Source organism: Callorhinus ursinus, unplaced genomic scaffold, assembly GCF_003265705.2.
Source record: "Callorhinus ursinus isolate GAN/ISIS: 27379988/994484 unplaced genomic scaffold, GSC_fseal_2.0 scaffold45, whole genome shotgun sequence".
Classification (NCBI taxonomy): Eukaryota; Metazoa; Chordata; class Mammalia; order Carnivora; family Otariidae; genus Callorhinus; species Callorhinus ursinus.
In genome coordinates this window covers 1,466,137-1,489,016 of record NW_027397107.1, presented here as the reverse complement: position 1 = coordinate 1,489,016, position 22,880 = coordinate 1,466,137, and the positions used below count along the sequence as shown (strand labels likewise).

The following is a 22,880-nucleotide window of genomic DNA, read 5'->3' as shown; positions in this document are numbered from 1 at the left end:
GCCACGGAGAGGACCATGACCATGGAGAGGACCACAGCCACGGAGAGAGAACCACAGCCACAGGGAGGACCTGAGCTGCACCCCGGCTTCCCCTGAGCGTGACCCCAGCAGGCAACCCACCTGCTGTCAACCCGAGCTCTTTGCTCTGTAAACCAGGGCAATGAGTCCTTGGCCGGGGGCTCCTGTGAGTGTGAGATGGAGTCAGGGCGGCGTGTGCGCTACAACATGTTGGCCCCTGGCTGGTTCTCAGTAAACCCCAGCGAAGCGGGAATCAAGCCGTGACAGGGCCGTGGGAATGGTGAGCGCCCGAGCTCTGCCTGCACCATCTCTACCAGCTCCACTTCCTTAATCAGCCAACAACTGCATGACTCCTACTGTGTGGCTGCACACAGTCAGCCTGCAGACACGTGGGGCTGGAGCTTGTCCTGTGAGCACCGTGCAATCAGCTGAACAATGACCCCAAAGAGCTCAGGCCCTCGGCCCTGGAACCCGTGTCTCTTACCTCACGTGGCGCTTTTTGCAGGCGTAAGTTAGGGGTCTTAGAGGGGGGATGACCCTGGCGGGCCCTAAAGGCCGTTGCAAGTGTGCCACCGAGACAGGCAGCAGCGGAAGAATCTGCGTGAGGACGGCGGGAGAGGCCGGAGGGATGCGGCGGCCAGGGGACGTCCTCCCCGAGAGCCTCCGGGAGGAGGGCGCCCTGCCGACCCCTGGGTTTCAGGCTTCTGCCCCACAGAACTGGCAGAGAATGAAGCTCGGTTGTTTTAACCCAGCAAGTTTGTGGCCGTTGGTGACAGCAGCCCGAGGAAGGAATCCAAGCTGCATGCCAAGCCGGGAAACAGACGTGCACACGCTTAACCAGAATGCAGTGCTTTCAAGGCCCCGCTGTGCGAGCAACCAGCCCGGGCACTACTGGGGCTGAGCGCCACCTAAGTCCGCAGGCTCTGTGGGCGGCCCCGAATCAGGGCGCATTGAGCAAGAGCCCCAGGGGGCCAGGACGGGCGACGGGAACGCAGACCCGAAGGGCGGTCTCCAGGCACCGACGGCAGGACTGACCACGGGGCCGGGCACAGGATAGCAGTCCCCGCTCGGAGGGGTGGCCGCTTGGGGTGTGCACCTGCACAGAGGGGGCGTGAGGCTCGGAAAGGCTGCTCAGCAGGCTGTGCCGACGCACAGAGGAAAGAGAGGCATGAGGACGGGGCCAAGGAAGCGGGTGACAATGTGACACTCGGGCTGTGAGCAGGCGTGCCCACTGGCCCGCACTCGAGGGTTCTGAAACGCGGCCTGGAGAGATGCACAATGATGGTTGGAAAACAAGGGGTTCAGAGTCGGGGGCCTGACGAGAAGCTGCCCGGGGGGGGGACCTCGGTTTCAGCGCCTATGGGCAGCGAGACCCCAGGCAAGCAATTTAACCCTGCCAGGCGCTCCCGAAGACCAGACCCTGCATTTGTCTTGTTCACGACTGGAACCCCAGAATGGGACTCGCAGCAGGTGCACGGGAATGAAGGAACAGGGGCCCCTGGGTGGCTCAGTCGTTAAGCGTCTGCCTTCAGCTCAGGTCAGGATCCCAGGGTCCTGGGATCGAGTCCCGCGTCGGGCTCCCCGCTCAGTGGGGAGTCGGCGTCTCCCTCTGCCCCTCCTCCCTCTCATGCTTTCTCTCTCTCTCAAATAAATAAATTTAAAAAAAATCTCAAAAAAAAAAAAGAATGAAGGAATAAATTGGCTCCCCTCATCCTTACAACCATGCTGTGAGGGTAAGTTCTGTATCGTTAACTCCATTTTAAAGATGAGGAACCTATAAATAAAATCTTAAAAAAAATAAAATAAAATTTAAAAGTTAAATCTTTAAAAAACAAAAAAAACCTCTGCTCCTCCCCCCACTCATGCTCTCTCTCTCTCTCAAATAAATAAAATCTTTTAAAACATAAATAAAAAAAAAGAAGAAGATAGCCGGAGGGGAAGAATGAAGGGGAGTAAGTCGGAGGGGGAGACGAACCATGAGAGACAATGGACTCTGAGAAACAAAGTGAGGGTTCTAGAGGGGAGGGGGGTGGGGGGATGGGTTAGCCTGGTGATGGGTATTAAAGAGGGCACGTTCTGCGTGGAGCACTGGGTGTTATGCACAAACAATGAATCATGGAACACTACATCCAAAACTAAGGATGTCATGTATGGTGATTATAACAATATATAACAATAACATTATTGTTATTATATATAACAATATATATTGTTATATAACAATAACAAATTAAAATTGAAAAAAAATAAAGAAAGATGAGGCACCTAAGTCTGGGAGGGTCAATGACTTGCTGAGGGTCACACAGCCAGAGGGATCTGGGGGTGGACCCGGGTCTGCCTCTGGCCGTCGTGGTGCCCGAGTGAGAACACCCGGCGGGCAGAGTGGCCTGGCTCAGCCCGGTCACAGGCCACGGGGTCGCGGCACCAGGACTACGGGAGCCTGCCGCTACTCCACAGCTTCGCTCGGGAAGGAGGGAGACAGAGCGGATTCCTGGGGTCTTCCTGGTCCCAGGGACTGAGCTTCACAGCCCCTGGCAGCCAAAGCTGGGGCGGAGGGCCACAAGCAGATGGCAGGGCCCGGGAATGCCGGAGTGGGGACGAGATCGCACAGACAGCTTCTTGGCCAGAACAGGGTGCGCAGGCGAGTGGGGGACGTGCGGAGCCCGCTGGGCCTGGCCGCCCTCACCTGTTATGATGACTTCATCACCGTCCAGCAGGAACTTCCTGGTGTGTCCGTGCCCCAGCTCAATGGCCTTTGTCCCCCTCCACGACAGCTCCAGCATGCTGCCAAAGCTCTCTGGCTCCTTCGGCAGAGGAAGGGGAAGAAATCCACACATGCGCTTCCATCTTGGTGAGCATGTCGGCTGCAGGGCGGACGCTTGGCAAAGCCGAGGAGCCCCGGGCAGGGACGGGTGGGACCTCTGCTCCGGGCCCTGTTTGCGCTGTTTGGGACTTGGGTGCTTCTGTGGCCGCCCTGGGGGCTGCAGCGTACCCAGACGTTGCCACGCTTGACACCCTCCCACTGGGAAGAGAGTTCCCACCGACCCACAGGCTGCGGTCAGGACCTTGCAGGAAGTAACTTGCACATGCACCATCCCAAAGTCACCATCCCCTAAGGTTCTACGACTCTCCCATGAGCTTAGGGTGGCATGGGGGTGCAGGGGACACAGCAGTGGGGTCACCTCATCCCAGGAGGGTGCATGGGAGCCGGTGACAACCAGACACCATGGCCGCCCCCTGACGCCCCTCACATGTCACCCTGTCCCCCGAGCAGACAGATGCAGCCTCCCATCTGACAGTGTCTCTAGGACTGGACCTGGAAAGGAAGCCCCCGTGCACCCCCCACCGGATGAAGCTGTAAGAAGGAAGAGTTGTCAGATGCACCCGCCCCGGGTGGGAAGCCCCTTCTGCAGGACGCGCTCAGGGCCCTCGTGTCTGTGTGCGGAGTAGGCTGTCTACACGGGCAGCGCCCAAGGCCATCAGAGACTCACCGGCCCGCTGATGGTTCCCGAAGCCAACAGGTCCCCTGGGCGAAGGTTGCAGCCATTGACGGTGTGGTGGGTCAGCTGCTGGAGCATCGTCCAGTACATGTACTGCAGGCAGGGACACAGAGGGGGACAGGGAAGGTGGCTCACCCCAGCCTCCTGGTTGGCAGCTCACACAGCCACTCATGGTAGACAGCCTCCCCTGGGCTCTCTCCCGGTGCCAGCTCGCCCCGGTCGCTCACAGCAACCACAGGCTCTCCTCCTGGGGTCCTCCCCCTCCTCCCGGCTGTGCACTGGCCTGGGCTCCCCGGCTCCTTCAGGCTCCCTAACCTACCTTCTCCAAGAAGGCAGACCTTCTCCCCGCTCAGATGCTCAGTCTGCAACCCGCCCCTCTGTCCGCAATCACACACTGCCCTGTGAATACCCTGAGGTCCTGAGTTGGCATGCTTTGGGACCTCATCAAGCAGAGGCTTCTTATGAGCAAAGAGCTCACTTGCATCCCCCTTTCCCGACCCCGGGCCTACCCCACCTCCCCGGACCTTAGAGCACAGAGCAAACAGGATGTCAGGCAGGCCCAGGAGTGAAGGAGCATGAAGGGAGCTCCACCTGGGGAAGGGGGCCAAGGACCATAGGGTCACCAAGATGCTCAGAAGCAGTGCCAGCCCGCGCCTCTCCAAGCCCACAGCTTCTTAGATCTGCCACTCCTGGAGCCACATGTCTAGACGCAGGAGAACTTAGAAACGGGTTCTTGCCCAAGAGCCCCCTCAAGGAGGCCCCCTGATTCCTTGGCCGCCTAAGGAGCCCAGAACAATGTCCAGTTAGAAGGGAGACTAGAAGAAACAGGAGTACGCTGGTCCCAAGAACGCTCACATGTCCAGTAACCACGTGAAAGGTGCCCGGGGGAGGGGCGGGTAGACGTAAAACCACCGCGCCCGGAGCAGCTGAAGGGAGAAGGCGCACGGCCGCCGAGCCGGCCAGGGGGTGGAGCGAGCGGCGGGCAGCCGGGATGCCGGCGGGCTGTGGGCTGCGTCCGGGCTGGCTTGAGCTCCTCGGGAAAGTGTCGGGAAGCCCTTCTGGACCGAGTATATAGACGTAAGTGCTCTGAACAAAGGGCCCAGCGACTGCGCTCCTGGATACACAGCCAACTGGAAAGTGCCCGTGTGTGCCCCCAGGACGTGTACTGGATTGTTCCCAGGGAGTCTAGACTCGCCGCAAGTGGGAACAACGCACACGTCCGCCAAGAGCGGAGAGCCAGTGGTGGAACGTCTCCGAGACAGGAATGAAGCCCCGCTAGGATCAGCACACGGCCGGACCGCACGGCCACAGCGTGGAGCAAAGGAAGCTGGAGGGAGGAGAGCACACACTGCACCCTTCCATTTCCATAAAACTGAAGAACAGACCAATTTCGTGCACTGCCACACAAGTCCAGAGAGAGGTCCCCCTTGCAGGGGGAGGGGTGGCGATGACGTGACTGGAGGGGGACAGTGGGGGGCAGCGGAGGTCCTGCAAATCTCCATTCCCCTGCCCCACTGATGGCCACGCAGGGACGCTGACTTTGTGAAAATTAACTTAGAATGTGTGCATTTTCCTCTGTTTGTGTTAGACTTCAATGAGAAGCTCAGTTAAAACAAACGTAAGGCACTCGGATCAATCTATTCCCCACCAGGACAGAAGCAGCCAGAGACTAGACGCTTATAGGAACATCGATTGCTCCCCCAAGGAAATCACCGGTCACGTCTACGCAGCCTGCATCTGGAGGGATCCCTGTGGCCTCGCGGCCTCTCTGGAAAGGATCAGGGCCACAGAAGCTCCAGGCCCACGCGCCCAGCCACCACCGTATCCCGGAATGGCTGCAAGCCTCCTGTTCTTGCCGGGAGGATGACCCCGCGTGCCGCACTTCCAAGAGGCAGTCTGCCCAGCTTCAAAGCTCACCTTAAAATTGGACTTGCAGATGGTGGCTGCCTGGCTCATTCCTTCTCCTGTTGAAAACACAAGTAGCATCGGCAAGGGGACTTCACGGATCAAGAAGGGGGGGAACACTTGTAAGGGAAGCGGTCGTGTGGCCCGTGAAGCAGTGGGCTCACAGCACATCGGAGCCGGGGATCTGCACCGAGGTGATCACCTGAGACAGTGCGCACGTCGAAACCTACCTGCCTCTCCCCCAGACGGGCAGCGTCCAGTTTACGACATACTTCAGCGGTATTTATCATAAACAGGCAAGGCACCAGGCCACTGCTGTTCCATTTCCCCACCGTGCTCACACCCAGAAAGCCCTCTGCTCCCTCAGAACCCGTGGCCCTGGCTTCCCCTCCGAGGCTGCACGGACAGGTGTGCTCCTTGGCCCCAGGTCAGGTCAGGGTCCCCACGCCGGCTCCGGACCACACCTGTCACCCAGATCCCCACGGGGCCGTCAGAACGGCACGTTCGGGACTGGGGAGGGGAGGGGGTCTTGGAAGCCACCCCTGCTCTCAGTTCTCCCCTTCTAGGTCTTTCTACGTCTCCGGACACTGCACCTTCTTGATAATCCCGTCCCTTCCCCAACGGGGCATTCCCCGGGATGTTTCCAGGCAGGCAGACGAACCCAAGACAGAAGTGGGCCCCCAAGAGGGTCTGTGGGTAGGAGACCGGCCCAGATCCAATGACACCAGGTTTCCTCTCAGCCTGGCCAGTAGGCCCCGAAGCGACTTGGGGTGAACCCCTTGCCCTCTCTTGAGCTTCGTTTTCACACAACGTATAAATGAAAGGACAGGGCCGCCATAGATCTCCAGAGAACACGACACTGCATCTGTGGGACATTTCCTAGAGCCCCTTCCTCTGTAGGGTGTCCTGTTCCCGCGGTGACAGTTCCGCCCCCTGCTGCAGGGGAACCACTTCCGTGAAGGGCGGGGAGCTGGAGCAGGCGGGGCATACACCAGACAAGAGAAGGAGAGAGACCCAGGCCCGAGTGTGGCCAGGGGTCTGAGTGCGGCCCCCTGGCAAACCCTCCCCCAGCCCCAAGGGCCCCCACCAGGAATGGAAATGACACCAGCCTCTTCCTAGGTACCAGCTCTGCTCTAGACCTTTACAGAGTCCACCTCCTTAACCCTCACAACCACACTCTCAGGTCAGTGCCATTACTGGCCCCTTTTGCAGACGACACACTGGGGCGCAGGCAGGTTCAGCCACTTGCCCAGAGCCCCCACAGCTGAGCAGGGGTGGGGTGGACCCCAGGCATGGCCTGCGGAGCCACGTTCTTTACACTAACACTCTATGGGCTTATTAACAGAGTCGAGCTGAAGAGCCTCCGGGGGACGTGGGCCCCGTCTGCGAGGCTGTCAGGGCCGACCCAGGGTGGGGTGGGGGGCACTGGCTGTGTGGCCCCGGAGAGCAGAGCCAGGCTTTCCAGCAGGCCCTGGATGGAACATGGGGCACAGGAGGGAGGGGTCAGGTGTGTGCGAGCGGAGGCTGGGCAGACCCTGGCTGGGGGGCCGACAAGGGGATTCTGGCAGAGGAGGGAGGTCCCGGACTCCGTGCTTTCTGGCCCAGAGAGTGGAGAGCGCAGTAACCGGCCGCGAACGTCCTCTGGGCTTCTGTGGTGTCCTCCGAGCAAAGGGCATCCTGGCCCCTTTCCCTTCGCAGGACCCCCACAGCTCCATGGCCACAGCAGGTGATGCCGTCTCACCGCCCCCAGCCCCCAGAGCTCAGGGGCGATCAGGCAAAGGCCCCCGGACACCCCCCCGACACCTCGACAGTACCTTTCAGGGTGACAGAGAGGCTGATGTCGAACGTGTAGGGCCGGTCGTGGCGGAGATATGGCAGGGGCCTGGGGTCCTGTGAGGGCAGAGCACGGCACAGGGGTGGCTGGCAGATGGCGCTGGCCCAGGGGGCCCACAGAACACCAGCACCTGCTCCCCCCACCCTACGCAGGGGCCCCCAGCCTCAGGCAGAAGGAGCTCCCCGCACAGTAGGGACCAGGGGGGTCACGTGCGCCAGGCTGGGGAGAGAAGCCGGGGGAGGAGCATCCGCAGCTCAAGGGCACAGGGGTCAGATCAGAGGTGCCCCAGAAAGCCAGGGAGCAGGGACGCGCAGCCCTGTCGGTGCAGGCCCCATGGAGGCAGCCCCACGGCCAGGCCACGGAGTCCACACGGCCAGGCCACGGCGGTGCTGCTGGATGGGCAACACACGAGTAAGCTGGGGTGACTGTAACACTTCCGTGTTTCTTTTTAGGATTAACTTGATGGCCAGTGACACCAGTGGGGATATAAAGTAAAAACAAACTAACAAAAAAACCTTCCTTTTCTAAATACATTATTTGAGTTTAAAAACGAGAGCTGCTTTAAAGGAAAACATCAAAAAAATCACAGGCAGAGGTAGCAAGAATTGCGAAGACCCCACAGGGCAGGTGTTTGGGAAGGTCTGGCTCCCGGGAAGGCAGACAGGAGGTCTCCCATGACAGGCAGCTGTGCAGGGGTGGGAAGGGTGCAGCATGGCCCACAAGGAGGAATGAGGGTGCCTCTTCGTGAGGCATCGGCTCGCAGGCAAAGACTCCAAGCGTGCTTTGAGCAGAGCAGACATGGGCGTGGGAGGGCAGCGTGGATGCAGGCGCCCCAGGAGGGTGTTGGGCGGACGGCAAAGGGCTGAGAGCATCGCAGGCCTCGGGGAGACCCGGGAGGCGGGGACAGAGAGCGCCGGGGAAGAGCAGGGGGCTGCCGCGGGCCCACGCTGGAGAGGTCACAAGGCCAGAGCCCCTGGAAAGGGTGCTGGGACCAGGACACACCCCGGTTGCCTGGCTCCAGGCTGCATTCTACCAGTTGGGCTCCAGGGGGCACCCCCGCACAGAACAGAACTTGGTGAGGTTGTGCAAGGTGGTGGCACTGGCCAGGACCCCTTCTCTTCCTGCCGACAGGCCTCAGAGGATTCCGAAGGGTACAGAATTCTGCGTTTTCCCCCAAGAGCTGGGTGGGGAGCAGGGAAAGCACAGGCAGAATGATGGGGGCCAGGCCTGCCTGAGGCCACTGCAGGGGACCCCCCCAGCACGCGGGCAGGCAGGGGCACGGAGCTTCCCTGCAGATGCAGACAGCGTGGATGGCCGGTGGGCAAGCAGCCGCAGAGGCACAGGGCCCGGGCACAGCTTCCCGCAGAGAGAATGCTTACCTGCTCTGGGTTGGGCACGGCAAAGGGCATGAGGGCCTCCATGGGCACCACCCACGGAGAGATGGTGGTTCCAAAACTCTTGCCAAGGAACGGCCCAAGAGGGACATACTCCCATTTCTGAATGTCCCGAGCTGCAAGAGGAGGGCGGAGCAGGGCTTACAAAGGCTGCCCAGGGCCGCGCCCCAAGGCTCCATCCTCCCCTCCACCGAGGAGCACCGCCGTCCTGCACGGAGCCCTGACCCCGGCCAGGTTGCCCCGGACCACGGGGACCACGGGCACCATGGGCAACAGCATTCAGGGCCAAGAACAGAGGTCCTTTGAGGTCACTGTGCCAGGTTACAGCAAAGAGAAGGATGACCAAAGGGCAGGCAGGCATTGCCCGGGGAAGGGGCTGGAAGCTCATCCTCCCCCTGGGGGCGGGGAGGGCAGACACTTCCCAGGACTCAGACATGAGGCGTAGGGGTCGGGAGCCGCTGGGACACTGAGCTGCTTTAGTTTGAAATCTCAGCTCAGCAATAACTGCAATCTCTCTGTGCCTCAGTTCCTCACCTGTGAAAGGGGGATACTAAGGTTACCAGACCTTGTGGGGGTTCAGCACAGAGGTGCTCACAAACATCAGCTGTGACGTCAGCCTTGTCCCTGGTTGACTTACAGGAACACAGGAGATCAGAACAGGGAGGTAACTGGCCCAGGACTCAGAGCTGAGAAGTCTGCGTGACACCCAAGCCACGCTCCCCACCTCTGGCCAGCACCAGGCCCCAAAACCATCCACGGCTTCTGAGACAGGGTCCCCAACACCCAGTCTTCAGCCAGAGCAGGGCGCGCAGTGAGCCCGACCTCAGGACGCCCACACCCCAATAATTACCGCTCCAGTCGTTCATAAGAACCATTCCAAAAATGTGCTCATGGGCCCTGGAAATGGGGATCGGCTCTCCAAAGTTGTTCCCAGGGCCTACAAAGAAAGCCTGATGTGGGGGAAAGTTGATTAGAATCGGGGCACTGGGCTGGAGGGCAGAGGTCGGGCATGTCCAAACCTGGGCCAGGGACCAGGACAGCCACCGGGGACCCGGCCGGCTACGAATCCATTTCTAAGTCATGAATGCGCTTGAGCGGGCAGCTGGTCACCTTGGGAGAGTGGGGAGAGGCAGGATGCCGGCGCCACCCACGGCCTCCGGACCACTCCGACCCCGTGGCAGCCCCACTCCCCCTCCCTCAGCAAGCCCCAGGCCACTCTGCTCCTTCCCTTGCACCCCTGCACATACCCCACACGCTGCACTTCAGGATCTGACAGCTACACCGGGCATATCTGGGTGTGTACTTGTGTCATGCAAAATCAGCAGTCTGCCTGGATCCATAATGCAGCCAGGAGGGCCAGAGGGGGCATCTCCCGCACCCCCACCCGGAGCCCTCCCCCTCTGCGGGGAGACTTCACCAACATGGTGCTCAGGAACCAGGAGAATCCCGAAACATCCTCTCAGGAAGAAATGGGGAAAATAACTGTCAGGCACACACAGAATCAGCCGTGACATTTGCAAAACCTGTCACAGTTTGATTTGTTCTGTGACAGTGTTTAAACACTGCAAATCTTTTAATCAAGATTAAAAAAAAAAAACCCACGGGCACCAATTTCTATAGAATCTTATCACATCAAGTGCAGATCATCTGCTCTCCCCACCCTGCACCGTCTCTCTGCACAGCGATTTTCTGCCTCTACTCGGCTTGCTGTCCACCCCCAACAGGACAATTGGCCTGTAGACGGCCCCGCTCCAGGGCCTCTGGGCTGGCAGACCTCCTCTCGGGGTCTGCGTGGCACCCTCACTGCAGGAAACGCAGGGCTGGCTGGGAAGGCCTTGCCGTTTGGAAGTACCCCCACGTTCTCGCCTCTGGATGGAACCCCAAGAATCACAGAGCAGGGCTGGAGGGACAGGGAGCTCCAGCCTGCCTCCAACCAGCCCAGGCTCCCCAGTGCCATGGCCCTACCAGGTGGGCCCACAACCCCTTCTCCTCCACCTGCCACAAGGAGACACTCAGAGCTCCCCGGGACATCACCTAAACCCACGGGTGCTGATGCTGGGAAGCCCCCCACCACCGTGCCTGTCTGCACTTCCCCCCACTGGGCCTGGCTCCGCTACCCACCCTCTGACCACCCCCTGAGCTGCACCAGAGTCTTCCGTCCAGTTCAGCTCCTCCCCCTCTCAATGTCTTCGTCCCCCCACCTCGGGGACTTCCCAGAGTTCAGCGTCCCTGGTAAAATGCACAGCCCTGCAGCATGAGGGGTCCTTGGGGATGAATGTCAGCGTCCTGGGGGTGAAGCGATGGTAGGTACCACCGTGCAGGACGCTACCCCTGGGGCAGAGTGTGGTGGGGGGTGTTTGGGATCTCTCCATGTTATTTCTTACAACCTGATGTCACTCTACAAGTATCTCAAAATGAAAAGCTTAATTTAACCTGTGGAGGGCCTGTTGGGCTCGAGGGGGTGCCCCCGCACAGAACAGAACTTGGCGAAGTTGTGCCAAAGTAAAGTAAAACAGCCCGACTGTTTTACAGCCACGGTTCTGAGATTACGTGGGCCCGACCACAGCTGCAGGGGGGCTGGGACAGGTGACCCCTGTCATGTACAGTCTATCGATATAGAACCTACACACACGTGGGATTAGCAGGTGCAGACCCTCAGCTCCTACGGAAAGTCCTGGGCCTACATCAGCCAATCAACACCTAACCTTGTTTCGTGTGTGTTTCTGTCTAAGGGCACCTTGTCCAACAACTACTGTGGACTCAGGAACATGAACGCATGAGCGCCGGCCTATCCAGCCCGGACGTGTTCTCCGGAGGGCATGTCACAAACACCAGATGATGCTACAGCACTACACTCAAGGGGTAACTGAAACAGTGAAAGCACCCCCTCAAAAAGGCACAAAGATACAAAACAAGGGGCGCCTGGGTGGCTCAGCTGGTTAAGCGTCTGCCTTCAGCTCAGGTCACGATCCCAGGGTCCTGGGATCGAACCCCGCATCAGGCTCCCTGCTCAGTGGGGGAGTCTGCTTCTCCCTCTGCCGCTCCCCTGCTTGTGCTCTCTCTCTGTCAAATAAATAAATAAAATCTTTTTAAAAAAAAGATACAAAACCAGGTGGCTTTCAGTAGTGAGAAGAGCACGTGTCCAGTCTGAGCTGGACCAAGAAGGCAGAGCGTGGCACACACACACTGGGGACTCTGATTCTCTGCTACTCTGTGCGTGTCCGCCCATGACCCCTGCAAGCTCTGGGGTACTGCGGGGGAGTTACCGGTTAGCTCTTAGCAAGTTCACAAACACGGAAGCCGTGTGAGGATGGACCGTCCCTGGGACGGCCAGGCGGGGAGCCCGGGCAGCCCTTGCGGGAAGCGCTCCCGCAGGACGCCCGCACAGAGACCGGCCTGGCTTACCATCTCCAGCTCCATGTCCAACAGCTTGCAGGCGCCATAGACAGGAGGCTCAGCTGAAAGCGGGTGGTAGAGAGAGGATGTGGTGGGTGCCGGGCCCCGGAACCGGCCGCATGGGCACACAGAGCGGGGACCAGGGAGGCCTGGGCGCTGGGGCCACTTACAGTCATCGGGGCTCATCTGCCCCATGGGCCTGCGGATCGGGGTGCCAGACACGACGACAGAGGAGGCGCGGCCGTGGTAGCCCACGGGAACGTGCAGCCTGAGAAAGGGGGAGGAAGGACGCCCGACCGTTACACGCTGCAAAATGAATTTCTACAGTTTTCAAAATTAAAAGCAAAAAGGAGTCCACACATACACACATGGTTCCAAAACCAAAAGGTAGTCCCAAGCATCCATCCACGGGCAAAGGGATAAGCAAAGTGGGGTCTACACACACCATGCACGAGGGCCACCCGGCGAGCACTAACATGGGCGGAAGCACCCGCCCGAGCCCTGACTCGGTGAGCCTCAGCGACACCACGCTGCCCGGCTCAGAAAGACCAGCACAATCCTGCTTCTGCGCCGTGGCGGACAGAGCCGGGGCAGGGGGCCTGGCGAGCTAGTGCTCAATGGGGACAGAGCGTCAGCTGTCCAAAATGAGAAAGTTCTGGGGGTGGATGGTGCTGACGGGTGCACCCCGGTGTGAGTGCACTTGGTGCTGCAGAGCTGGGCACCTCACAGGGGTTCCACCATCCTGGTGCCCAGCACCAGCGTGCTGCCGACGCTGTTCCCCCGTGGGGAACAGTAACAGTCTCCACGCACACACCGCGCTCAGAACAGGCCGGCACCACGCAGGGTCCCTCTTCAAACTCTTCCCAGACCCTCCCCACCGAGGGTGCTGGTGCAAACTCAACCCGGGGCAGAGAGGAGAGCGTCTGGGGCTTGGCTGAGGTCACCCGGTGTGGCACGCTGGCCCTGGGCATCCGACCCGGCCGGTCTGACGGCAGAGCAGTGCGGGGCGGCGGGAACACTACCAAGAGCTCGGTCTCTAAGACAGAAGAGCAGCAGAGGAAGTGAAAAAGGAAAGTGCTCCCAAATACCAAAACACACAGTAAAGTGATTTAAAATAGGCTGGTGCGCTAGGAATGGACAGCCAAGCGATCCAAGCCCCGGGCGTAGGTCACAGCGCAGCACGTGACGAACAGACGGCTCATGTCTGCACGAGTCAGACCTTGCAGTGGGCTCCCCGAAAAGTTTTTTCCACATCCCATCCCCCAGAAAACGGGAAGGTGACCTTATGTGGGAAAGGGCCCGTGTTAAGGGTCTTGAGACGAGGTCATCCAGGATCATCCAGGGGAGCCCTAAATCCAGTGACACAGGAGGCCCGGCAGAGTCAGGCCCGGGGTCGCCTGCAGCCTCCAGGAGCTGGAGAAGCAAGGGCACAGACTGTCCCCTGGAAGCTCGGAAGGAGCGCAGCCCGGCTGGAACCTCGGCCCCAGGCTCCAGCCCCCTGAGCCCTGAGGTATTCATTTCTGCCGTCATGAGCCCCTGGTTTAGAACAATCATACCGGCGTCCAGGAGATGGGTCCAGACCCACACCTCCCGTCACGCGGACAGGGAAGTTCCAGGGGGGTACCCATCTACATCTGTAAAAAGTGAGGCTACAGGAAATGCCAGGGGCAAAGCACAAAGACCATCTTCAAGTTCTTGGGCTGGAAAAAGCCTCAGGATGACATGAAAGCCAATGTCATTTAAAAAAATGATGGACATGTTTGACTTTGTGTAAAGCTTCTGTATGGGGAAAGAGAGCAAAGTAAAAAGATGCCACACTGAGAAAAAGTATTTACGATGCATGACCGCAGAGGATTCATTTCTATTACATATAAAACATTCTTTCAAATTAATAAGGGAGCAGGGTCGGCACAGAGAAGCTGGGATGTCTGCGAGAGAATATGGAAAACGGACAAGAGTTTGGCCCCCGGGAGGAGGGACTCAGAGGGGGTCCCCGGGAGGGTGGGCCCCAGAGGGCGAGCCCAGCTCAATCACAATGTGCACACATACCCCGTATAATAAAGGCTACATGCAAAGAGTGAAAAAGCCTCAGCCGTGGGCCACCTCGCCTCAAACATCCGGAGAGAAGCTGTTTGCTCTCACCTGCCTGCACGGGGCAGAGCCTGGTCTGTCTGCGCACCTGCTCTCCCAGACTCCCCCGCCCTGCTCTGCAACCTTGGCCTTGTGGCTTCACTTCTCTGGGTCATTAACCTGCTGTCTCTTTCCTTCCTCCTTCCTCGTCTTGGTTCTGACAGACATTCCTCGGCCTGGGCTCCGTGCCTGCCGCTGTGTTCTGGGTAACCGCCACATCCAGCGGACAGCACGGAACAAAGGGGCACGGATCCGGGCTCAAGGATCCTTGACCTGGGAATTAGGAGCCGCCTCTGGCCCTGTCTGTCCTCGGGCAAGTCAACCCTCCTCGGCCTGTTTTTGCTCCCGTGAAACGGGGCTAACGGCGGTTCCAGGCTTGGAGACCCACGAGCCCCTGCGCGGATCCCAGAAACGTCTCACGCTGTGAGCTGACTGCCCTTTGATAAACAGCACGGACGCACTTGAGGATTCTCAGGCATCAGAAAGTTCCAGGCATGGAGAAGGCTAGGATTCGAGGCGTGCCCACAGAGCAGGAAGACACGGCTTACAAAGGAAGGAGCCTAGAAGGGCCATACATGCTGGAGGACGAACTCCAACCTGTGTTCTCTGGACGAAGGGGCTTGAGGGACAGAGGGGCGGTCCCTCTGTTTCCGGAAGTAGTGGGTCACAGGCATGGGGGTCCCCCCTCCCCCCGCCCCGGTCTCTCGGCCCTGGGGAAATGTGCTGCTGGGAAAGGAAACACTGATCACGCTCTGGGCCCCGACATACCAATTCGGCATCAACGCATTCTCCTTGCCGCGGAACATGATCCCCACGTTGGTGGCATGCTGCCGGGAGGAGTAGAAGTCCGTGTAGTCACCTGCAGGGCAGACACGAGAGATCCCAGCTGCGGCAGCTGCCCAGCACATGGCGGGCCGGCCTCAGGGACCGGGGCCAGCCGGAGCCAGGGCCAGAGGAGGACGCAAGCGTGCAGGCGTCTCGGCCATGCCCGGTCCCGAGAGCGCACCCCTCGGCGTGATGCAAATGCAACACAATCGAGCCTCACTCGCAATTTATCTTGAGAACTCTCCTCTGAGAAACAAATAAGGAACGAGGAGCCAAGACTACCTGAAATAGACCGCGGATGCCCCTTCCCTTGCCCGGGCTTCCCACCTCTGCAGGCCCGACCCAGGGCTCTGCTCCCCACGCCTGTGCTTGAGCTGCACCTGCCACCTGCATGGCTTCTCTCCCGCACTTGTCTGGGTCCAAATCCTGGCAACACTTTGAGGCCCTTTCCCCCACTCTCTCTGGCAGGACTGCTCCCGGAGGAAGAGGAGGAAGGGAGGAGAGGGGGAGGGGCACGAGGGGGAGGAGGGCATAGGTGCTACGGGCCCGGAGGTAGAGCGGGGGACGCAAGGCCTTCACGGTCCCGATCCCAGAGGTAAGAGCTGAGGGATGCCTGGGAAGAAGAAATCTGTAACCAGAAACAGGAAAGGTCACACTCAGGGGCAGAGCCTCACAGGGCAGGAAATAACAAAATAAAGTGCGGATCACGGGCGGCGTCTGGCTGGCTCGGGGAGGGGGAGTACGACTCGTGATCTCAGGGCCATGAGTTCAAGCCCCACGTCGGGGGTAGAGGTTACTTAAAGATAGAGTCTTTAATAAATAAATCAATAAATTACTTATCCTAATGCCTCGCATACAGTGGGCCCCAAATAGGAAGTGCCCCCTTTGCCCGTGTGGGGGTCCCTGCGGCCCTGCTGTGGGTATTCCAACTCAACAGATTCAAAGATCGAATCTTTTTCACATAATAGTCCTTCAAAAAACTGTAAGATGGTGCCTTCGAAACCACGAAGAGCAGGGCGGGTGTGTATCACTCCAGCACCCACTCCGGACGGAGGAACTCGGGGCCGCACATTCAGCAGGGAGACCCTGGGGCCCTGGCAGGAGCCCACCGCACAGCCGGTCACAAAGGGGTCATCTCAGAGTTCCCACTGCTTGTCCGTCTTCAATACATGTGCGTTAAGTCTGCATCGTGGTCACTGGCAAGGTGCTGGGAAGGGTGGCGGGGGTGCAAGGTGCGGACAGGAAGCCCCCCACCCCCAGGGGCAGGTGCGCGGGTCCAGAAGCTCGCACTGACAGGCGTGACGGTGTCGTGTACCCGATGCTACTGAACTGTACGCCAAAATCGTTCAGATGGTAAATTTTATGTTATGTGTAATTTACCACAATTTAAAGACACGTTTATAAGACCACCTGAACTAAAAGCTTATTTTTCCTTAATAAAAAATATAGGTTACGAGAAACATAAGGGAAAGAGTAAGGGTGATATCGGGGGGACATGCCGCTTGGGGGGGATACAAAGGCTTATGCACGCTGTGATTCTCTCTCCATGAAGCTTCCAGAAGAGGTAAGACTGGAGACGGATGGACGGTGGTCGCCTGGTGTGGGCACAGGGGCTGAGGGGCTGGTGTTTCAGGACCGGGCTGGGGGGCCAGGCTGCACCAGTCCTCAGACGGCCTCAAACTCTCCAGACAGTGTCCTACAATGGGCGGGGGGTGCGCCCTGTGGGGAGGGGGGTTCTTAGGACACGCGCAGTTTGACCGGAGCTCTGCACTCTGCACACGTCAGCTGCTTTAACCCTCAAACCCTAGGACGGGCTAAGTCCTGACTCATGCCCCTATCCCCCTGTCCTTCAGAAGGACATTCTCCACCAAGAAGGATGCAGGCCGCAGAACACAGCACAGGCCTGCCAGGGCCCCGCAGCCCCAGATTCCGGAAGCCTCTGAGCACAAGGTGCACCAGCACCCCGGGGCTGGGAGACAAGCGTGCAGAGCCTCCCTCTGCTTCAGCTAAGGGAGTTTGCACAACTGCAACTTGCCGGTTGAAACTTCCATCAGACTCCCTGCCGAGGATTCAGACAGGGGCTCTCCAGGACTCTCTTCCCTCAAACCCCCGCCTCAGACTCACAGATGAGCTGGGAGCACATCCTGCAGCCTCGCAGACAGAGCGACTTGCTGTGAAGGGCGCCAGTGCCGACTGCAAATCCCAGCAGCCAGCAACCACCCAGCGAGGGCTCTGGCTTTTGGACTGGCCTGGGTCTGTGGAGCGCAGCGGGTAGAGCCCAGAACCCTGCCCTGCTCCCACCCCCGGCAGGCAGGAGGCCCCAGCACCCCGCCAGGCATCGTGGCCCACTGAGCTGCTCGGGTACAGGGACCATACGTACCTATGGTGGCCGGCAGGTGCATCACAGCAGAAGCCTGGGCAGTGAACGCACTGCAACACAGAATCAGGGCTTCAAGGTCAAGCACAAAGTGGGGTCCCTGTTCTGGCCGCCCACTGCAGGCTCAGCCCCTGCTCACAGTCTTGGGCTGGCCCAGGGCCAGGCTGGGCTGCAGCAGGCCACCCCGGGGAGGGCATGTTCCCACAGGAGCCATGATGCCTCCTCCCTGCTCCTATTTTCCTCTCTAGAAAATGGGCCAAATTACTCTTTCTCTGGAAACCAGACATGGACATGAAGGTGCTGATGAGTGAGTGGGCTGGACCCGGCGGGGACCCTGCAGTCGGGGCACACGGGTTCTCCCAGTTGGCCAGAGCCCTGCCACCAATACGCAGTGGAGGCAGGGGCTGGAGGAGACGGAGGCAGCCGAGCTGTGGCTCAGAATGGCCCTGACCACCACACTGTCCCCTCTCACCACCCGCCCACGCCCGCGTGCCCCTCACCGTCTCCGAAGCTCCGTGTCGTCTCGGAGCCTGGTGTGGCTGGTGGACAGCAGGTTCTGCAAGAACGCTCTCGCCTCCTTCCAGGCAGCCTGGCCCAGGCCCATGAAGCTGTTCAGAGCGGGCTACACGGGGACAGAGAGGGCGGACGGCACATACAAGAGGCTGGGGAGAGAGGCCAGCCGCCTCCGGGGCCTTGCACTGCCAGGACTTTCCCTCTGCCCCTGGAGTTGGGGAAAGTGTCGACCCCTGCCCCTGGGTTTGCCCGCGGTCGGCAGATGCTGGGAGCCACTATCTGTGTGGGGTGCTGCCGGGGACACGGGGCCTGGGGTGCTGCTGGAGGGGGCTGCGTTCCTGCCATGGAAGCACACCCTCCATCTGCCATCTGTGGCGGCTCAGTCCCCACGCACCTCTCCAGCTAGGCTGTGAGGTTCTTAGCCGTGGTGGTGGGACAGGGGCAGCACCGTGGCCTAGGGGCTCCGATACTTGTAGCCACGTGATGTGGGAGACTCGTGGCTCATTTCAGATGAGATCCCCATCATCTACTGAGGATCTGAGTGCTGTGCCAGAGGGTCGTTGTGAGGACCGGATGGGAGGCGTGGGTGGAACTCCCGGCACACAGGAGGTGCTCGATAAACACCGTCCTAAGTCCTGACCCACAGAACGGGAGGTGACATCACAGTGCCACGTCCATCCCACAGGGACACGGACTTCAGGCTGACTCCCAGCTGGTGGCATTTGTAACAAATCCAGCAGACATGCCGTGTCATGGAGTCCTACCTGATCGAAGACATCCTGGTGTTTGGAGAGGACAGGCCCAGTGAAGAGGTGCTTAATGACACTGAGGTCCAGGATCTGGTCGCCAATGGCCACGCCGATCCTCCGCCTTGGCTACGAGGGAGATGGAATGGTCAGCACTGGGGAAGGCCTTGGCCAGTCTTGGTTATTTACCCGAAAAATCTGTCTAGTGAAGAGCCCGTGGGTCCCCCCTTTAGATGGCCCTCTAAGGAGAGGGACTGAAGAACTGGATCCTTAGCGCCTGACCCCAACTCCCTTTGTCTCCCTGTGGACTGAGATTGCTCCAGGGATCTCTGCCCTGGCAGAACCTGGGACCCTCTCTGCTTCTAGGACCAGAAAAGAATCTATGTTCACTGCATGGGAAATAAATCCAACATCCCTTGGAAAGGAGAAGGTGCAAGTGGCCTAGTTCAAGCCCCTTATGGAGGCAAAGTCCCCAGAGAAGTTCCTCAGGAGCTCACCACCTCACTGAGCCACTGGATTATTTCCCAGAATTGACCTAGGCCTTCCCTTGGAGGAATTTCTTTGCACAGCAGAGCAGAGAGCACCCCAGGCACAGTGCTGAGAGCCAGGGGCTTGGATGAATGAGGCCTGCTCTGGCTCAAACAGGGCAGAGCTCAGGTCATGAGGGACCACGAAGCCACGCAGCTCAGAACATGCAGGGGAGTTCCTTGCCACAACATAAAATCCCAGCATCAGCTCTGATTCCTGGCCTTCGATCCAAGACCGAGCTTTGCTGGTCAGCAAAGAACCGGAGACCCGACCTCTGGGAGCCCTGCCCTGAGCCGAACCCCCAGCTCTCCTGGGTGACCAGCTTTGCCATCTCGGCTCTAGAGAGCCTAGAGGTGGGATGACAGGCTGGCCTTCTCCCCGCTGGCTGCTCATTTCAGCAGGCTGAGAGGAGGTGGCCATCTCCCCGTGCCTGTCAGGCCCGGGGACTGGGGCAGACGAGAGCCACACCCTCAGCCAGCCCTGCCTGGGGGGCCTGGCTACCCCTTCCCCGAGGCACTGCTGACTCCTTGGGCCTCGGTCTCCCCCTCCGGTAAATGGCAACGGACACAATGATGAGCACCTGGACCTCAGTGGCCACCCCCCACGGGGTGTGCAGGGCAGACCCTGGAGCCATTTTCTGACCCTGGCCTCCAGGCCCACTGAAGAAGGAGCCAACGCCACCGAGCAACCTCCAAGACCTAGTGATGAGCTTGGGGCCAGCTTCCCCAGCTGTAAGCAAAGCCCAGAAGCTGCCCTTGTGCACCCAGCTCTGACCTGAGGACCCCAAAAAACAGGGGTCTGTCTACTTTCAGGGCTCTTGGCTGGCTTCATCGGTAGAACGTGTGACTCTTGATCTCGGGGTTGTGAGTTCGAGCTCCATGTTGGGTGGGGAGATTGCTTAGAAATGAAATCTTTAAAAAAATAAAAACAAATTCAGGGAGCTTAATTTTGCAGTGCTAGATGTGAAGGGGCTCCTGGCTGGGATCCAGGACCCTTGAGTCCCCACCCGCTCTGTCACTCACCATCCTGTCTCTTGGGACGAGTCCCTAGTCCTCTGAGGGCTCAGGGTCCCCTGCCTAACGTGAGGAAGACAAATTCGGAAGAGATATCCCACTGGTCTGACTGTGAGAGAATGCATGTGCATTGCCTCTGGGTCGTATCTGATGGACAGCTGTCCAGAGAAAAGCTTTACCCCACTCCCAGCACGGGGTTTGGAACCTCTCCCACGTGGGGTGCAGTCCCAGTTCTGTCCTGACTGGCTGTGAGACCTGCGGCGCGGTTCTTAGCCGTTCTGAGCCTCAGTTTCCTCCTCCATGAAATGGGGACAATAACGTAATAACAGGTTTGCTGTGGGAGTTCAATTAATATCTGTAAATCTCTTATCATGAGGCCAGACACAGGGCAGACATCCATTCAGACAAAAACCATTACAAAGCCTCTTCTCCACACCAGCAGGACACAACGGCCGCTAGAGCACCAGGGACAGAGGAGGGATTGGTGTGGGCTGTCCGGACGCAAAGGCATGGGCACAGGGTGCGGTGACAGGCAGTAGGTGTGGCTGGGGTGCAGCAGGGAGCTCATTCAGTGAGGGTGCTTAAGGGATGTGTCTCCGAGTCCTGGAGAGTGAGTGGGAATTAGGCCTGCACAGAGTAGAAGGAAGAGTATTCCAAACGGAAGAAACGATACATGCTAAGGTCCTGAGGCGGAAAAATGCTCTTAGAATGTTCCAGAAACTGAACGGCAGCCCGTGTGGCTGGAGAGAGCAGAGGGCCAGCAGGCAAAGGCAGGACCAGACTACAGGGACTCTAACAACTTGGCCATCGGCTGCAGACCACTGTGGGCGGCACCCCCATCGCCAAGGTCATCATTCCCGTCTTCACAGACAAAGCCTCCTGTGTTCTGCCAATCCATGAGCACCCCGAAATGGGGGGAGGGTGTCTCATGTGCCTTTGATCCCCGACCCCCCTCCCAGAGTATGGCCCAGAGTTGGGGTTCTTAGGCATTCCCTGAATAAGAGAATGAATGAAGTAATGACGGGATTAATTCACTCGTGTTCCACCCAAATTATGAAGAGCTGGCTGCTGGTGTGCAGGGGAGAGGCTGTGCCCTGGCGAGCACACCAGCCTGGAGAGGCAGTGGTGACCCTGCCACGTCCACTGAGGGCAGGACAGCTTCAGATGAGGCCTGTTCCCACACGCACGCCCTGAGCCTTCCGGAAAGCCCGAGGGGCTGCGTGCTTTTCAGAGAGCCACAGGAAGGGGCTCTGTCTCCAGGCCTCCCCAGTGGCTGTCCCTGCATGTTCCAATTTGCCAGTAGCAGGGGCCTGGGGTCCAAAGGCCACCAGCCACCCTCCAAGGGGCATTCATTCCAGAGTCCTGGACTCACCAGCCTTGGGGCTTGGGCAGAGCGTGGTTGGCTAACACAGGTCAAGGGTTAACCTGCCTCATTGTATTCCTGTCCCTCCAGGGGACCGAGAGTTAACTTTCTGTGTCCTCGCAATGTTTGCTCAGGCCTGGCCATTGTGAAACCACACACTGGCTCTTGTAGACAAAGGCATTTGCGGCAGGCAGGCCCACAGAAGTCCAGCCACTTGGGGGTCAAAGATCCGCCATGGGGGAAGGGGCAGACTACACTTACTAAGTGAAAGCTCCTTTTTCTGTCCAAAGGGCTTCTTCCAATGAGCAAGGGAATGCCTGGCAGCCCACCCCAGGAGCTGAAAGAATTCTAGCTGGAGGCAGATTAATTTGACATCTCCGAGCCCACAGCTGAAGGCCAGCAAATGTGCTCATCCCTCTAAAATACTAAAAATGTTGAGGTCCTCAGCATTCCCCTGGTCCTAGTGTTAAGGTCTAACCTGCGAGATGAACAAGGAGCCATAACATAGTATCTTGGGGGCAGGAAACCACAATGACTTTGGAGGAAGCAGTAAGGCCAGGCGCTTCAACTGCTCAGCACCAATAATGGGACTTGGGGTGCCTGGGTGGCCCAGTCAATTAAGTGTCTGCCTTCAGTTCATGGAGCCCCGAATCGGGCTCCCTGCACAGCGGGGAACCTGCTTCTCCCTCTCCCTCTGCCCCTCCCCCAGCTCCTGCTTGCGTGCTCTCTCTCTCTCTCTCTCTCTCGCGCGCGCGCGCGCAAAAAAAAAAAAAAAAAAATCTTAAAAAAAACAACTCAATAATCGGACTTGCTCTGCTTGCCTGGGAGAGACAGCTGCAGGTTCTGTTTCATCCCACACGAACCCGCCCAAACAGGCGCAGAGGCTCAATTATGTGCACATCTAGAAAGTTACCAGGCGGGATTCGGACCCACATACACTGGGCACCACAGGCTCCTCAACAGAGAGCCCCAAGCCTCCAACCGCCCCCATCTCACTCCCCCTGCCCCCAGTGACCTGGGGGGGAGGGGCTGCCTCCGCGGGGCGCGTCCAGCAGGGGAACCAAAGGCCGGCGTCCTGCCTGGTGGGTACTGGCCACAGGTTTCGGGGATTGGGGCGGGGGTCCCAGTGGAGGGGGCACCCTCCCGTTCCCGCCCGGAGGCCGAGCGCAGCAGCTCACGTTGCCTGGGGTGGAAAAGACGCCGTACGGCAGGTTGTGGATGGGGAAGTCAGAATCCTCGGCCACCGCGACGAAGGACATGCTGGCCAGTAAGGAGCAGGGCCGCGGGCTGCACTCCGCTGGGTCAGACAGGATCGCGCTCCAGCTAGCTCTGCTCCCG

At 59.2% G+C, this 22,880-nt stretch overlaps 1 protein-coding gene across 2 annotated transcripts in view; it reads right to left on the bottom strand.

The window, feature by feature from the left end:
• Window positions 1-22,880, bottom strand: part of FAH (fumarylacetoacetate hydrolase) — a 25,863-nt gene extending 2,983 nt beyond the window's left edge. Inside the window, exons 1-13 of one of the 2 annotated variants that reach the window (XM_073882168.1) lie at window positions 22,721-22,880; window positions 18,657-18,767; window positions 17,880-18,001; window positions 17,383-17,432; window positions 14,946-15,036; window positions 12,218-12,315; window positions 12,057-12,109; window positions 9,502-9,601; window positions 8,637-8,767; window positions 7,238-7,313; window positions 5,436-5,482; window positions 3,510-3,611; window positions 2,705-2,822 (exon numbers count right to left, since the gene is read on the bottom strand). In XM_073882168.1, the coding sequence (XP_073738269.1) occupies window positions 2,705-2,822; window positions 3,510-3,611; window positions 5,436-5,482; window positions 7,238-7,313; window positions 8,637-8,767; window positions 9,502-9,601; window positions 12,057-12,109; window positions 12,218-12,315; window positions 14,946-15,036; window positions 17,383-17,432; window positions 17,880-18,001; window positions 18,657-18,767; window positions 22,721-22,801 (1,180 nt within the window). In that variant the 5' untranslated portion in view covers window positions 22,802-22,880. The remainder of the gene's footprint in view (window positions 1-2,704; window positions 2,823-3,509; window positions 3,612-5,435; window positions 5,483-7,237; window positions 7,314-8,636; window positions 8,768-9,501; window positions 9,602-12,056; window positions 12,110-12,217; window positions 12,316-14,945; window positions 15,037-17,382; window positions 17,433-17,879; window positions 18,002-18,656; window positions 18,768-22,720) is intronic. The other variant, XM_025893298.2, reaches the window with a different exon arrangement.